General features: G+C 43.1%; 1 protein-coding gene across 1 annotated transcript in view; it reads left to right on the top strand.

Moving 5' to 3' along the window:
- LOC135512267 (attractin-like protein 1) overlaps nucleotides 1-16,449 on the top strand; it is a 334,131-nt gene that overhangs the window by 51,287 nt on the left and 266,395 nt on the right. The window contains exons 2-5 of the mRNA XM_064934112.1: nucleotides 10,737-10,820; nucleotides 11,046-11,159; nucleotides 11,998-12,126; nucleotides 12,874-13,082. Coding sequence (XP_064790184.1) covers nucleotides 10,737-10,820; nucleotides 11,046-11,159; nucleotides 11,998-12,126; nucleotides 12,874-13,082 — 536 coding nt within the window. The remainder of the gene's footprint in view (nucleotides 1-10,736; nucleotides 10,821-11,045; nucleotides 11,160-11,997; nucleotides 12,127-12,873; nucleotides 13,083-16,449) is intronic.

Genomic DNA, 16,449 nt, shown 5'->3' on the forward strand with positions numbered 1-16,449 from the left:
TTTTTCTATATTTTTTTATTATTTTCTACATAGACAATAGAATAGTGAAGACATCAATACTATGAAATAACACAAATGGAATCATGTAGTAACCAAAAAAGTGTTAAACAAATCTAAATATATTTTATATGAGATTCTTCAAAGTAGCCACCCTTTGCCTTGATGACAGCTTTGCACACTCTTGGCATTCTCTCAACCAGCTTCATGAGGTAGTCACCTGGAATGCATTTCAATTAACAGGTGTGCCTTGTCAAAAATTCCTTTGTGGAATTTCTTTCCTTCTTAATGCATTTGAGCGAATCAGTTGTGTTGTGACAAGGTAGGAGTGGTATACAGAAGATAGCCCTATTTGGTGAAAGACCAAGTCCATATTATTGCAAGAACAGCTCAAATAAGCAAAGAGAAATTACAGTCCAGCATTACTTTAAGACATGAAGGTCAGCGAAAACAGAACATTTCAAGAACTTTGAAAGTTTCTTCAAGTGCAGTCGCAAAAACCATCAAGCGCTATGATGAAACTGGCTCTCATAAGGACCGCCACAGGAAAGGAAGACCCAGAGTTACCTCTGCTGCAGAGGATAAGTTTGTTAGTTACCAGCCTCAGAATTTGCAGCCCAAATAAATGTTTCACAGAGTTCAAGTAACAGACACATCTCAACATCAACTGTTCAGAGGAGACTGAGTGAATCAGGCCTTCATGGTCGAATTGCTGCAAAGAAACCACTACTAAAGGACACCATTGAGAATAAGAGACTTGCTTGGGCCAAGAAACACAAGCAATGGACATTAGACTGGTGGAAATCTGTCCTTTAGTCTGATGAGTCCAAATTTGAGATTTCTGGTTCCAACACCCATGTCTTTGTGAGACGCAGAGTAGGTGAACGGATGATCTCAGCATGTGTAATTCTAACCGTGAAGCATGGAGGAGGTGGTGTGATGTTGTGGGGGTGCTTTGCTGGTGACACTGTCAGTGATTTATTTAGAATTCAAGGCACACTTAACCAGCATGCCTACCACAGCATTTTGCAGCGATACGCCATCCCATCTGGTTTGCACTTAGTAGGACTATCATTTGTTTTTCAGCAGGACAATGACTCAAAACACACCTCCAGGCTTTGTAAGGGCTATTTTGACAAAGGAGAATGATGGAGTGCTGCATCAGATGATCTGGCCTCAACCCAATTGAGATGGTTTGGGATGAGTTGGACCGCAGAGTGAAGGAAAAGCAGCCAACAAGTGCTCGGCATATGTGGGAACTCCTTCAAGACTGTTGTGGGAACTCCTTCAAGTCATTTAGGCAAGTTATCTTGGTGTTTTTGGGAACAGGGACATTGGTGAACAACTTGAAACATGTTGGGATTACCAACTAGAACCAGGAGAGATTGAAAATGTCAGTGAAGACACTTGACAGCTGATCTGCGCATGCTCTGAGAATGCGCCATGTTATTCCGTTTGGCTTTCATGCAGGACTCAGTGTTTTCCTCGAAGCGAGCATAAAAGGCATTTTTCTCGATTGCTTTACTGGGCATCTCACGGCTGGGTTTCCCTTTGTAGTCCGTTATCATCTGCAAGCCCTGCCACATCCGACGAGCGTCAGAGCCGGTGTAATAGTTTTCCACCTTCCTTTTATATTGTCCTTTTGCATGTTTCATGTCTCGTCTGAGGTCTTGGCGGGCTTTCTTGCGCTTATAAGCGGTAGCTCTAGCCTTTAGCCCAGCATAGATAATGGTTTTTGGTTTGGGTACATTCGTATAGTCACTGTGGACACAACCTCGTCTGTGCACTTATTAATGAAGCCCGTAACTGATGTGGTAAACTTATAAATGCTATCGGATGAATCCCGGAATATAAACCGGTCTACTAGCAAAACAGTCTTGTAGCCTCGAGAAAGGGGCCTTGTATGTGTGGTCTAGAATTGTTGTGCCCCTAGTGGCACAGGAGTCGTATTGGTAGAAGTGAGGTAGAATGATTTTAAGTCTCCCCATGTTAAAGTCTCCACCCATCAGAACTGCTGCTTCTGGGTGTGGTTCTGGGTGTTTGTTTATGGGCCCATACAGTTCGATGAGTGGGGTTGGCTTGCTGAGGGATGTAGACAGCAGTGATAATTATGGACGAGAACTCTCTTGACAGATAAAAAGGTTATCAAGAGGTATTCTATATCAGGTGTGCAAAAGCTCTAGATTTTCTTCACACTGGAAGCAGGGCAACAGTTGTTGATTATGAAGATGCACACCCCTCCCCCTTTGGACTTGCCTGAGGCTGCCATCGTCCGATCATCTGATGTATCATACAATACACACACGTACACACACGCATACACACTCTCAGCGGGAGCGCGATAACATATCTCTCCATCTTCACTAGCAGACACAGCTATGGGACCCTGCTACTGTACATGTGTGTATTAAGTGAACAATGTAGCAGTCACCCATGATTCATTTATCATTGTCTATTCACAGGACTGCAATAGCCTGGAGGAGATGGGTGTTTGTGTGCAATGTATGCAAGTACAGTACCATATCTCTATTAGATAACAACCGTTATGGAGTTTTTATGGCCGATGCTGATACCGATTATTGGGGGTCAAGGAGGCCGTTGGCTGCTATTTTATGTCGATATTAAAATGTCATTCAATTTGAAAATGTTGATGACAAAATTTCCAAGAGACAGCCATGTATGCATGTATGAAATAAATGTGACTTTGGTAAAAAACAATCTTAACAACATAATGGTAATAATTGTATTTGAATGGTACATCTCTTGAGAAACATGATAAATGAAGATGGTATAGGCATACTCACAACACAGCTGAATGCATATTCAATAGGAGTGTGTGCATGGGTTGCGTTATAAAGTTTGTTTTGGCTAATCAGTGGAGTCTATTGTGGTACAGATGACAAAAATATATTTTTGTCAGGGCGCATCTCTAAACAAGTCAGCTGCCAGGACGGAACTCGATTTCAGCTATCTGTCAAGAAAGGGGCGGGTTGTAATTTGATTCTACTGCTACAATTGGATAGATCGAGGCTGTAACTCCTCTCCCCTTCACATCTCCTCACATCTCTCTCCATCGCTCATATCACTTGCTGCTGTTTACTGCTACTATGATACTAGCTCAACGGTGAAGATATTTGTTACCAAGCAATAACATGCAAGATATCTAGTAAGGAGAGCGACGGTAGGAATAAATCTGAAACGACGATGCACGTTCTGTCTGAATTCCTCAAATCTGCCCATAGTTTGAGAAGTGAGAACGCACATACACACGCTGATCTACAGCTGACTTGGTCCATAAAAATGCAAGAAGATTCCTAGGTAGCTGAACCTATTGACAACCTTTCTTTTGGAATTTTAAAACACCTTTTTTTCTTATTATGACAATAATCTAATCCAACTATCCACCGTCAATTTACAGATACGATTGTGGCTGGTCAGATCAGCACATCATTAAGATGCTAACATTACACTGCAAATCATATGGCTCGTTGGTGCATGTTCAAAATGATAACCAACTAACATTAGTTCGGAAAGTATTCAGACCCCTTGATATTTCTCTACATTTTATTACGTTACAGCCTTATTCTAAAATGGATTAAATTAAATAAAACATACTCAGTCTACACACAATACCCCATAATGTAACGTCTGCTTCCAACTCACACTCTCAATCCCCTGAACGCAGCTCACTTTCCAGCCCACTTTCCAGCTCCCACTCTCAAACACATAGATCCCCTGAATGCAGCTCACACTCCAGATCCCAATCACCTGAATTCTGATCACCTGTTCACACACCTGTATGTCATTTACACACACTATTTAGTTAAGTTCTTTGCACCCTATCATTGTGAGGTATTGTTTGTTTTGATACACATTCTATTTGGAGCTTTGTTTATTTTCGTATTAGTCTTCACTAACAACACTTTTTTGCCTATTCCCTGCCTGTACTTTGGCCGATCAGGTTTCCTGTCATCAACCTCTTGCCTGATCTCCTGGACTACGTTATTAGCCTTTTCCTTCCCTGTTACCTTTTGGGAGTAAAATACCTTATTTACATAAGTATTCAGACCCTATGCTATGAGACTTGAAATTGAGCTCAGGTGCATCCTGTTTCCGTTGATCATCCTTGAGATGTTTCTACAACTTGATTGGAGTCCATCTGTGGTAAATTCAATTGATTGGGCATGATTTGGAAAGGCACACACCTGTCTATATAAGGTCCCACAGTAAACAGTGCATGTCAGAGCAAAAACCAAGCCATGAGATCGATTAAATTGTCCGTAGAGCTCTGAGACAGGATTGTGTCGAGGCACAAATCTGAGGAAGGGTACCAAAACATTTCTGCAGCATTGTAGGTCCCCAAGAACACAGTGGCCTCCATTCTTAAATGAAAGAGGTTTGGAACCACCAAGACTCTTCCTAGTGCTGGCCGCCCGGCAAAACTGAGCAATCGGGGGAGAAGGGCCTTGGGCAGGGAGGTGACCAAGAACCTGATGGTCAGTCTGACAAAGCAGAGTGGCCAGACAGAAGCCATTCTTCATTAAAAGACACATTGGAGTCTGCCAAAATGTACCTGAAGACTCACAGACCATGAGAAACAAGATTCTCTGGTCGGATGAAACCAAGATTGAACTCTTTGGCCTGATATGCCAAGCATCACTTCTAGAGGAAACATGTCACCATCCCTACAGTGAAGCATGGTGGTGGCAGCATCATGCTGTGGGGATTTTTCAGCGACTGGAAGACCAGTCAGAATCGAGGCAAAGATGAATGCAACAAAGTACGGAGAGATCCTGATCGAGCATCTCTGGGGAAATCTGAAAATAGCTGTGCAGCGATGCTCCCCATCCAACCTGACAAAGCTTGAGAGGATCTGCAGAGAAGAATGGGAGAAATTCCCCAAATAAAGGTGTGCCAAGCTTGTAGCGACATACCTAAGACGACTCAAGGCTGTAATCACTGCCAATCACTGCCAAAGGTGATTACAACACTGAGTAAAGGGTTTGAATACTTATGTAAATGTGATATTTCAGTCAAATAAATCCTGTTTTTGCTTTGTCATTATGGGGTATTGTGTGTAGACGAATGAGGGGGGGGGCGATGTAATCACTTATAGTACAAGGCTGTAACATAACAACATTTAGAAAAAGTCAAGGGGTCTGGATATTTTCCGAAAGCACTGTATGCTGGCTATTAGATCTTATCTGATATCTTTGCACCATGTTTATCTCGCCAGCTATCTAGCATAGTAGCTAATATAGCTAGCTAGTTAACACCACAGATAAAAGGGTTATCGCAATCTTTGCTAACGGGTAACACAGCTATCTGCTTAGCAAGTCAGCTTGCTCATTGCATGCATGTCACGGCATGTTGACATAAGCCTTACTATTAGTGAATTAAACTAAACTAATATTTGCGACAGGAGTTGTATTTTGGACACTGTGTCAATTCATCCGTTTCTCAATACTGCACCTTTCAGTTGGAGAATGAGCTAGCTTGCTGCTGCTGCAAATTTCCCCAGTTCTTCTGCATTGTGCAGTGCTCGTGGCCCAGGCAGTGAGTGGCGGCTGGCATAGCAGCAGTTTTGCAATGTAGAGGGACTATCGGCAATGCCGATAGAGAAGGGCTGATGGCCGTTAGACTTGAAAAGGTCAATATCCTCCCAATATATCAGCTCGGTCATTCTCTAATCTCTATAGAGGCTATGTGACAGTAAGGGAGTGGTCCTGCTCTGTCCCCAGAGAAAGCAGTTGTCTTGAACAGGGGAGTATTTTTTATTTGTTTTTTTAACAGGGGACGACGTTGTATAACATTTGAGATGAGGTCACTATCAGCTGACTGGACACTCACTCAGCTCTTTGTCCACAAGCTAGATCTGTCTTTGTGTGTCTGTTTGTGTGTGTATGCATGTATGTATACTTACCCTTGTGTGAAAGTTTTCACAAACTTGAACTCTCTATATGTTGAACAATATAATGCATTTCTGTTTTCCTGAGTTTGGAGTGTTATTATTGGTTGAAAATTAGAGAGAGGGAAGCATGACTGTGCTTTATTGACACTCATGATAATGACAGAATGACCAGATATTTAACTATAGGGATTTGCATATCAGTCTTCTGTATTATGCATTGTTTCAGAGACATTTGAGGAATTTGATAAATCTAAGTAATGGTTGATTTTACTCCTGTTTATCCATACTGTACACCTCTCCAGCTACTGCTTACAGATATCAAAAGAACAAAAACTTCCCACATATACAGAGTGTGAAATGAGTCTATCTTCCTCACGTGAACCTGAACTATGGGCATGCTCTTCCTCCATGTTATCAGACTAGGTCTAGATAGTGTCAGTATGCATGAGGCCTCTCTTAATACCATTTCCCTCTAGTGCCAGGCTGTATTAATGAGGTTATCTAACTGGTCCTGTTCACCACTTCTCTCCGCTTCTGCCATGTAGTCTCTCTGGACTCATGAATTAGTACAAGAGCCCTTGTGCAGTGTGGGAGCAAGTCTTTGATCTGCTTCTGGCAGAGAGACAGGTCAGTCAGAGCTCCCTGAGTGGGACAGGTATGCTCAGAACACTGAACACAGCCCAGGAGAGAAGAAACATGGAGTGTTGCTACCAAGTAACAAGCAGAAAGTACTGTAGCTGACTGAAAATCTGTGCATCATGAACAATTTGCTATAATTGTGCAGTGAGGAAAGTTGAAGGAGGAGAAGTGGTAGGGGAGAATGCAGCTGTGAAGAGAGTGACTCAGAGAGAGCAGAGAGTTGGGAGTAAACTAATGGTGAGGTCACAGGATGATGTCTTCTCTCCAAGGACCCAGAACCTTTTAAATTAGACACGTGTGGGCTAGAGGTCAGAGGTCATATAGATCAGCACGTGCTTCCTGTGGTGTCACTAGGTTAGCGGGCTTTGATAGGCTACTGTATGTTACAGTATATCCTTCCCTGTTCTCCTCTGCAATAGATATTTGTCACAGTCTCTTCTGCTCCCCCTCCCAGTCTATCGGTGTGTGAAACCAATAGGGATTTTCCACTTCTTTTCCAGGTCAGAATGTGTGTAATAGGATCTGTTTCCCAGAAAGCAAGTGTGTGTGAGAGAGAGATAGAGGAAGGAAGAGAGTGACAGTGAGAGAGGAAGAGCGCATAGCAGGGGGGATGATGAAAAGAGATAGTTAGTTACTTTACCTACACCACCTGAGGAACTTGCATTTCTAGTCTGAAGTGTCAAGGGCTTCACACCGGCCGCTGTGCATCTATCTGCTACACACAATCAATTATTCACTCAGAGAAGATTAATATTTCATAACGGTTGACTCGCCTCCCATACCTCCACTCCTCTGCCTTTTTATGTGTCTCTGTTCTTGTGGAATTCTAAAAGGAGGAGGAGAAGCACTTTGGTTAAAGGCTCCTCGTCTTCCTGCGTTCTGTGGGAGAGTCTGCTGCTGGTCTAATCTTCTAAAGCTACCTCGCTGTGAAAACTCGGTGTTGGGTGTTGTGGAATTTTGCGTGTGCATTTTGAGTGGCTCAGGTTCTCAAACAGTTTTCAAAGACATTCCAGGTCCACATTAAAGATGTATGGGCCTCCACACTTCACCCCAATTTGAGATGCACTCATTAAATCCTAGTAGCATTTCATGCTTATAAGGCTCAGCCTCAGACCCCTCTTGACGATAGGCCTGAATGTGGTCAGATTGGCGCATGATTAAAGTCTAAAAAGACTGACCGTTTATCCTAATGTCCTTCAAATGCTCTTTAGAAAAACGATCAATGTGCTTGTCCAGGTTAAGGGTTTAACACTAAAGGAAAGAGCATAGGCCTGTTAATGTACTGCTATCTGTATCATTATACTCTCCACAACGTCTGTTACCTGCATGGAATACAGTAGGAATTGTGCCTTTGATGTCTCCATCATGACTGCAGGCGGTCAGTAATATATTCCTCCCAGGCTCAGAGTAGAAAACACTCACCTACACAATATCTCTCTCTCGCAAACTGACATTACACCAATAACATAAGAGTTTCATCTGAATATTTGAGCTTGTTGGTTGTAGTCTGTTTGGATTGGATAAGAACTGTATAGTACGACAATCTGAGCTCTGCCTTCGAGATAGATGAATAGTTCTATTCCAATCCCTGGGATTAAAGTGAGATAGAGTGTGAGAGAGAAATAGATAGAGAGTGAGTGTGAATGAGCGGTAATGAGAGTGAAAGAGAGCTAGAGTGAGAGAGACCCAAACATAACCAGGTGGAAGCTCACTCACTTGGCGGTATTTGTAAGTATGCTGCCGTGGAGTCAGGCTGCGCTGCAATCTGTCTGTTTTACAGGGAGACATCACATTTGCCCCTCAAGGGCCTTGATCCAACTCCTGTCATGAGTGGTATAATGTAGCGTTGTTTGGCCTATCTCGGCTCAGACAGCGCCTGTTTATAGTCTGTCTGTCCGTCCGTCCGTCCGTTTGTTCCTCATCCTACCCCTGCCACAGGCCCTGAACTGGTTGTCCTGGATGACCTCTGCCAGATGGGTTGTACTGTCAGTACTAGGTCCTAGCTCAGACACGCAACGCAATGCAGCTTAGTTTGGGTTTTTGCTAGTCTAGTCGCTCTGCTGGCTCTCGGCATCTCTTTCTATCTCTCTCTCTAACTCTCTTTAACTTTCTCTCTGTAGAATTCCCTGGAGATGCCTTTGAAAATGTAACTGTGTAAAGTGCAGTTGTCGTTCTGTCTCCGTCATGCCACTCAGTAGGGGGTTCGCTAAATTCACTCCATGCTGAATGTACTCTCTGCATGATTCCAGACGTGTGTGATTTCTGTCAGTTTGCAGAGCGGTTCCATTAATGCATATTCTGCTGTGCATCAAGGTTGTTGAGAAGTCATTGTTGTGTCTTCTACATGATATGTTGTGACATAAGGTCATTGTGATAAGGTCTCGGCTCTGCTGATATGCGAATATGAGAGAGTCACTGCTCAGCCTTAGATCCCCTACGACTCAGCCCCTAGACACACACACACACACACACACGCACGTGCATACACACACACACACACACACACACACACACACACACACACACACACACACACACACACACACACACACACACACACCGTGTAGTTGGAGGGTTTGTGTTCTAGGCTGATGCCAGGGAGTGATGTGGCTAGGTGCCAGTTGACCACAGTGTCCCAGGTTCCCAGCAGTGAGAATGCTATGTCAAATACTGGGGACATGTCAATGTCCTGAAGACATCAGCTCCTGGCTCTCCTTCAATAGTCTTCTGTTTTGTCCCATTACATCAGGGTGAACTGAAAATAGCATTGTCTAATAATCTCTATAGGGATGTGTGGCTGAAGATGGAGGTAATGTCCGTTAAACAGGGCAGATGCTTTCTGAATGTGAAAGCTAAAGATTTTCTTTTACACTCTTGTATTTTCTCTTGTGGTTTCAGTCAGGGATTGTTTAATGCAGGGGCTTAGCAGGGCTGGAGCCCCTGGGCCCAGGCCCGTGGGGGGCCCAGGCCAGTGGGGGGCCCAAGAGATTTAAAATACATGTACAGTGGGGCAAAAAAGTATTTAGTCAGCCACCAATTGTGCAAGTTCTCCCACTTAAAAAGATGAGAGAGGCCTGTAATTTTCATCATAGGTACACTTCAACTATGACAGACAAAATGAGAAAAAAAAATCCAGAAAATCACATTGTAGGATTTTTTATGAATTTAATTTGAAAATTATGGTGGAAAATAAATATTTTCTCATTTTGTCTGTCATAGTTGAAGTGTACCCATGATGAAAATTACAGGCCTCTCATCTTTTTAAGTGGGAGAACTTGCACAATTGGTGGCTGACTAAATATTTTTTTGCCCCACTGTATGTTATTATGGCTTTAGTATAAGGGGGCTTTTTCTTCAATAGTAAATTTACCATGCTTCAAATTGCATCTTGCGCACAGATTTGTTTACAGAAAATTATGGCCCTGGTTTCAGTGTAATTGGTTGAGATGGTTGTTGGGATTGTTGTTCAGTTAAGGACTCCTTAAAGCAGACCCATATCTGTCCCTAAAGTCCCCATTTGAAATGAGGAAGGCCCTCAATGTGATCACATGTAGAGAACACCAACGCACAGACACTCAAACACACACCTTAGACTTACTCACAGGAAATGTACTGTAGCTGCACCACATTGATGGACTCATATGATAGACAGGTTGGAGTAGTTTTTCATTTATATGCACATAAAATGCAGCAGGCAAAACCACGGCTGACAAATTTGTTTCCCTCCCCGTCTCTCACCATGCTGAGTGCCATTCTATTATGTGTTCCTACTCAGCCAAGAGATGCAGGTGTTTTCCTGGTGATGTTTATTGGCCTCATATAATAGATTTGATATATTGGCCAGTTTTCTTATTCATGATGTATAAGGTATAGTGTATGATTGTTGTGCAGAGGGAAAGGAGTATAATAACAGAGTGTTTTATTAGTAGGCCTAATTGGGACAGTCCATGTTGCAAATGGGACAACATTTCTTCATTCTCACCTATTTGGAGTTTGAATTAAGCTTATACCCTCTAGTGACTGAGGGAATAAGGGATAGTTAGTGTTAGCTATCGCTAGTCGGCTGTACCTCTGGCATTTTTCATCCTATAGCTTATTCTCCATCTTCTTTTTAAAAAGTGACCCAACTGTGACCTATCTATCCATCCCTCTCTCCACGTAGTAATTGCTGCTTTTCACTCTTTGCTAGGTTAACAGAGCCATCGGGTTCCCTCACCGATGGACCAATCAACTACAAGTACAAGACCAAGTGCACCTGGCTGATCGAGGGCTAGTAAGTAGCTCTTTCTCTCTTTCCTCCTCCCACCTATCGCTATTCATACCCCCTTTTCTCTACATTCCGTGCCGTACGAATTCATTCTTAGACTGATTAACGTCATTGTTCAATGGTCTTAGTGTTACATTCTTTGTCTAATGTAAAGAATCCTGGTCAGATGTGGGCAGTTGTGAAGTTCTAGTTACCCTTTACACCAACCATGTTCTATGTTCTGTCCTCCAGCCCAAACGCTGTGCTCAGGTTGCGCTTCAACCATTTTGCCACGGAATGTAGCTGGGACCACACGTACGTCTATGACGGAGACTCCATCTATGCACCTCTGGTCGCAGTATTCAGGTCTGTCATCATACTCTATGGAGATACACCTTTACTCTCTCGTATGCGCGTCACTGTGTATGCACAAACACCAAATACTGTATACCTCCGAAGCCTAATTTGTGCAGAACACATGCAGCTAAATCATACAGAGGATTGTAGAATCTACACATACTGTAACACCCACAGAAGGGATTCAGCATACTGGCTAGCTGAAGAGGAATTGTTCTCTTTCTGCAATATACTGTAGGTAACAAGTGGGTGTTATCCATGAATCAATTGATTAATATTCTACATTTAGCTTGTAGGTGTTCCTCCTCTCCAGTTTTGAGAAGCAATGTTCTCCACCCACCTAGCCACCCTCACTCCCCTTCCCTTTGAACAATAGGTCCACAATGTAATTTTATCCACTGGGGGTCCTTCACCATTGACTCTCCCCTGGTCCATCAGTATTAGCTGTGTGGTCATTGTGTTGCGCCTAGGAGCCTGGGTGTGGTCCTCCCAGTGGGGACTCTGTCTGACTGCTGGTAAAGAGATTAGAGTGGATTTCTCCACCCTCTCCGATAACCTTGATGTGGCTTTGCTGTGTGTACTGTGTGTGCTGTGCTGTTCAGGCCTGAGCCTGATCCTGATCCTCCATGCGATAGAGGGATCGATCCCAAGGAGAGAAAGGAATCACTTTCTCCCAATGATGTAGCGAGGGAAGGGGGGGTTGTCATGGTGACAGCAATCCCAGCTCAGCAGTCAAGGGTGACTGGGTGATCATTTACCCAGTATGCTTTTGGAGCTTAGTATGCATTTGTGTTTTGTGTGTGTGTGAATACTCCATCATTAATGTACTTTTCTTCTTCTCCCACAGCGGTCTCGTTGTCCCGGAAACGAGAGGGAACGAGACTGTTCCGGAAGTGGTAGCCACCTCTGGATATGCACTGTTGCACTTTTTCAGTGACGCTGCCTACAACCTGACTGGATTCCACATCTCCTACTCGTGAGTGGCCCCAGCCAATACACACACTTTACATTTACAAAGTCCTCACCTCTACAGTACATCACCATTGGGGAAGTCTCTGACTCAGTAGCAGACAGTGGGATAATTAAGAGCCATATCCCCTTTAAATTGTCTTTCCTCTCTATGTGTTCCTGCACACATACAACCTCAGACCACATCCCATCCTCTCTAGGGTCTAAAATGTCTGTCACAGGAGTCGCTGGGGAACACCATTACAGCTAAGGAGATAAGACCCATTGACATATGAGAGACGTGTGTGTGTGTGTGTGAGATTCTGAAAAAGTATTTATTGGGTTGCCTCACAAAGCAGCAGACTAGAGTCTAGCTCAGCCTCAAGGCCTCCAGCACAGACATACACCATGTGGCCATAAAGGTGTTGCCATAGCAACACTGCTGTCACAGCCCTAAACATTATCGTCCCCCTGTTGCTGAAAAGCCCATGCATTATCCTGAATCCTTGACTTCTGTCTCTCTGTCTACTGTACCTTCCCCTTTTCTCAATTATTTTGTCTGTATCTCTTTCGCGCTTCTCTCTAATTCTCTCTGGATTCCTCTGTATCTCACTCTATCTGTTCTGCTCCCAGAAAAACAATGCTTCAATGGATGTCAATCACCTCTGTTAATCAATCATTCTGTCAGCTATTTGTCTTTCGTCAATTATTACAATGATGACCTTTCCAAATGTACATCCCCATTCCCCCCCTCTCTCTTTTCTGTGTCTTGCAGGGTCAACTCGTGCCCCAATAACTGCTCAGGCCATGGGAAATGCAGCACAGGGAACTCCATCGCCAGCCGGGTGTACTGTGAGTGTGATAAGTACTGGAAGGGCGAGGCCTGTGACATCCCCTACTGCAGGAACAACTGTGGCAGCCCCGACCATGGCTACTGTGACCTCACTGGGGAGAAAAGCTGTGTCTGCAACGACAGCTGGCAAGGTGGGGCTAGGGGTATGGTTATTCTAATACTGTGTCAATGTTGTCATCATGGTGTGGTATCTTCATGGTGATTTATAGGGTTCATTCATTCTTTCTTCAATGACAAAGGTAAGTTCTTTGTGTTCTTGTAGATTGAGTCACACGGCTATCTTCTGGCTGACAAGAGAACTGTAAACATAGGTGCACAGAGACCATGTCTCATTTGTTACAGTAATACAAGCTGACACCTGGTGTGTTCAGCAGACACTCTATGACAGTCTTTGTTTATATGAAGAGAATGGGGTCATGTTGACACGTTTTAGGATCCACGTGAGCTGTTGGATAATGTCCAACGCTCTTTCGACAGTTTGACAGCTGGAGTCTTTGATGTTGAGTATCCCATGCTCTAACAATCTCACCTTGAGGTGATGATGGAAGACCATAGGTTTCTTCATTCTCTCTGAACTATAATCCATCCTCCTTATTCATACATGCTACACTAAATATAATACTTGCTATATGTAGTCTACCACAGAGTCATAATACCCAATAAACCTAGCGGTCAAACAGAAATGGTTCCAATTGTTTTTCCACCATTCATTTGATCCATCGTGGATTTTGGAAACACTTCAAATAAGAGTTGTGTTTCATGTAGGCTTATATTGGCGTGAAGTTTTGATAACCATATGAATCTCTCTCGGACAAGGTGACTTTTATCAGTATATTCACCTCTATTTACCCCTCAGAAATGTCATGCTAATTAGCTGCTAATGTGGCTATCATACAGAATTACAAATGCCTGTCTCAAGCTTCACGTCACTCACCAGGGCCATGGTGATCTGGACAAGACTGCCGAATCGAGGCAAAGGTAAGAATCTCTGGATTAACTATCTTATGTGAGCTACATTTTGTAATTAATAAATTGTCTAAAGTTGATTAAATTGACAATTCTGTTAACTGTCTTGGGCAAGTTTGACATTGAAAATGCCTGTTATCTAGCTAGCTAGATCATGGTCAGCTAGTTTGCAACATTAGCCTGGCTAGATGGCTGCAGATTGTCTAGCCATTTTAAATGCATGAGAAATTCATAAAAACGAGTTTAGCTTTCTTTAGCTAGACTGTTGGTTTATAAAAGCCATCTAGTTAACTAACTAGCTAACTTAGATGATGAAGCTAGGGCTAGGCGGTCTTGATGATAATGTGTGTTTGTGTCTATGGGTGAGGGGTGGGTAGCCTAATACCGAGGTGTATCCTAGCTATCTGTGTTATTTAAGTCTGGCTTTTTGACAGGTTTCGGAGATGGACTGATTAGCATCCTCTCGAGTCAACAGTGTGTGCTTACTTTACTGCAGGAAAACATTGATATGTTATCTGTTTCCCTCTGGACAGCAGATCATTAGAATAGCTAGTAGGCAAGGTTATGTAACCTTATTTAGTCCTACCTGCTGTGGTGGGTTTGAAATTAATTGGTATTCTCCCGTTTGCTTTTGAGGTAGAATTACTGTCATGTTATTGATGCCAAATTGCTAACCTTACTCGCAACTTCACTATTCCAGAACCAATGGGTGTGCCTGAGTCTTATCATCACCTCTCAACTAGGTTAGCTGTTTGAACCTGGAACAGTATTCCAGGTTTATATATAGCGCATGCTCCACTCTCACGTTGAAGTTGAACTTGTTGACTGATACCATGGTGGCGGCTGCTAAAAAGAAGGTAGCAGCTGCAAACCAGAAGACTGCATCCTGGGCAGCCCTGGTCCACACCTGCCCTGTTTGTCAGGTGACTAGGATTGTTTTGTACTGTATGTGCCTTTTTAGGTTCCTCTCCATGTGTAGATTATTGTACTGGCCTGTGTGGGACAGTCTTTCATGTGTAGTAGTTTGTTGTATCGTATTGTTTAGTTTATCATTTGTGTCAACTTTGAATTTAATCTAAAGCCACAGATTGTTAACTTCCTCCATGTTGTACTTGACCTTTATAGAGGCAGACCCGAAGACATTGAAGCAGCACTTTGAGAGCAACGATTCCAAGTCTCCAATGGCCCCAGTACTGGTCGATGTGCAGGCCTATGTAACCACACACACTCAAATGGACCTACAGCTGGGGCAAGATAGTGGAAATCACCATGTTGTCAACTAAATGCTGTCCTCAATGCTTAAGTTGTATTGTCTATGGCTCAATTTGTGGAATTCTGTGATCAGTCGTCTTTAATGTTGTGATTATCAGACACACGATGACCAGGATTTGAGCGCTGCAACTGAGACGGAATGATGTCAATCGACACGCTGAGAGTATGACAGGAGGTGGGCCGGATATTTGTGACAACGGTTTCCAAGGGGTGCAGGCACACGAGCACTCCATTTTTATCTTTATTCCATGACCAACCTTCTCTCTAGCTACCCCTTATTCCACACTATGCCTTTTATGCCCCAAGGTCCCTCAACTTTGGGCCCTTTGGAACTTTCCATCTTATCTCTATAAACGCAGCCGACCTTCACCCATTTCCCCTGTGCTGCTTTCTTCCCTTGTTGTGCCTCTGATTTGATAACATCTAGACTCAGTAACATGTTTAAACGTTTTGTGGTGTACTGTTTCGCTACCCTTTTCTCCTGTGTAGTGCTGTCCTCCTGCTTTTACCTGGGGTTCAGATTGAATGCAGCTCACAAATGACAGCAGCAACAAGTACCTGTTCAATTGACAAGCAGGGTGTTGATATAGCTGTGTTTAGAGATGGCTTCCTTGTTTTGAGTGTTGTGTTTCTCACTCTGCTGGAGTTGATCTAGTGTTTTCTATAAAACTTACCGTACGCATTACATTTGTCCATTTGTAACTCGCCCATCACAATCACAATATGCTGTTTTATATTTTGTGCTGGTGTCAGCTAGAGATGACGTGCAGGAGTTTGCAGGAATTTGTAGTCTTGTATGTCGACTTTGATGCTAATTAGCTTTTTAGAATCTGAGAGTAAATAGAGCTGAATATATTGATGAAAGTCACCTTGTCCGAGAGAGGTTTACATGGTTATCGAAACATCACGCCAGGGTACGTCTTCACAAAACACAACCCTTATTTGAAGTGTTTCTAAAAATCCACAATGGATAAAATTAATGCTGGTAAAACAATTGGGACCATTTCCATGTTTGACCGCTAAGTTTTCTGGGTATTATGACGCATCCCCTGTGGGGCTCAATTGTCTGTTCACCAAGTGGAGATACCTTTATATTCCATGTCTGCCATCTAGTGGTAATGGAAGTTTTGTTCTCACTCGAATACTGTATGATTTGGTGATGTATTCATACACATACTCTACTTTTGTTCATGTGTTTTCATCTAACCAAAAACAGGCCTTGCTCTTAATGTCATAACCCTCAAGTCTTCAGTGATGTTA

Source organism: Oncorhynchus masou, chromosome 24, assembly GCF_036934945.1.
Source record: "Oncorhynchus masou masou isolate Uvic2021 chromosome 24, UVic_Omas_1.1, whole genome shotgun sequence".
NCBI lineage: Eukaryota > Metazoa > Chordata > Actinopteri > Salmoniformes > Salmonidae > Oncorhynchus > Oncorhynchus masou.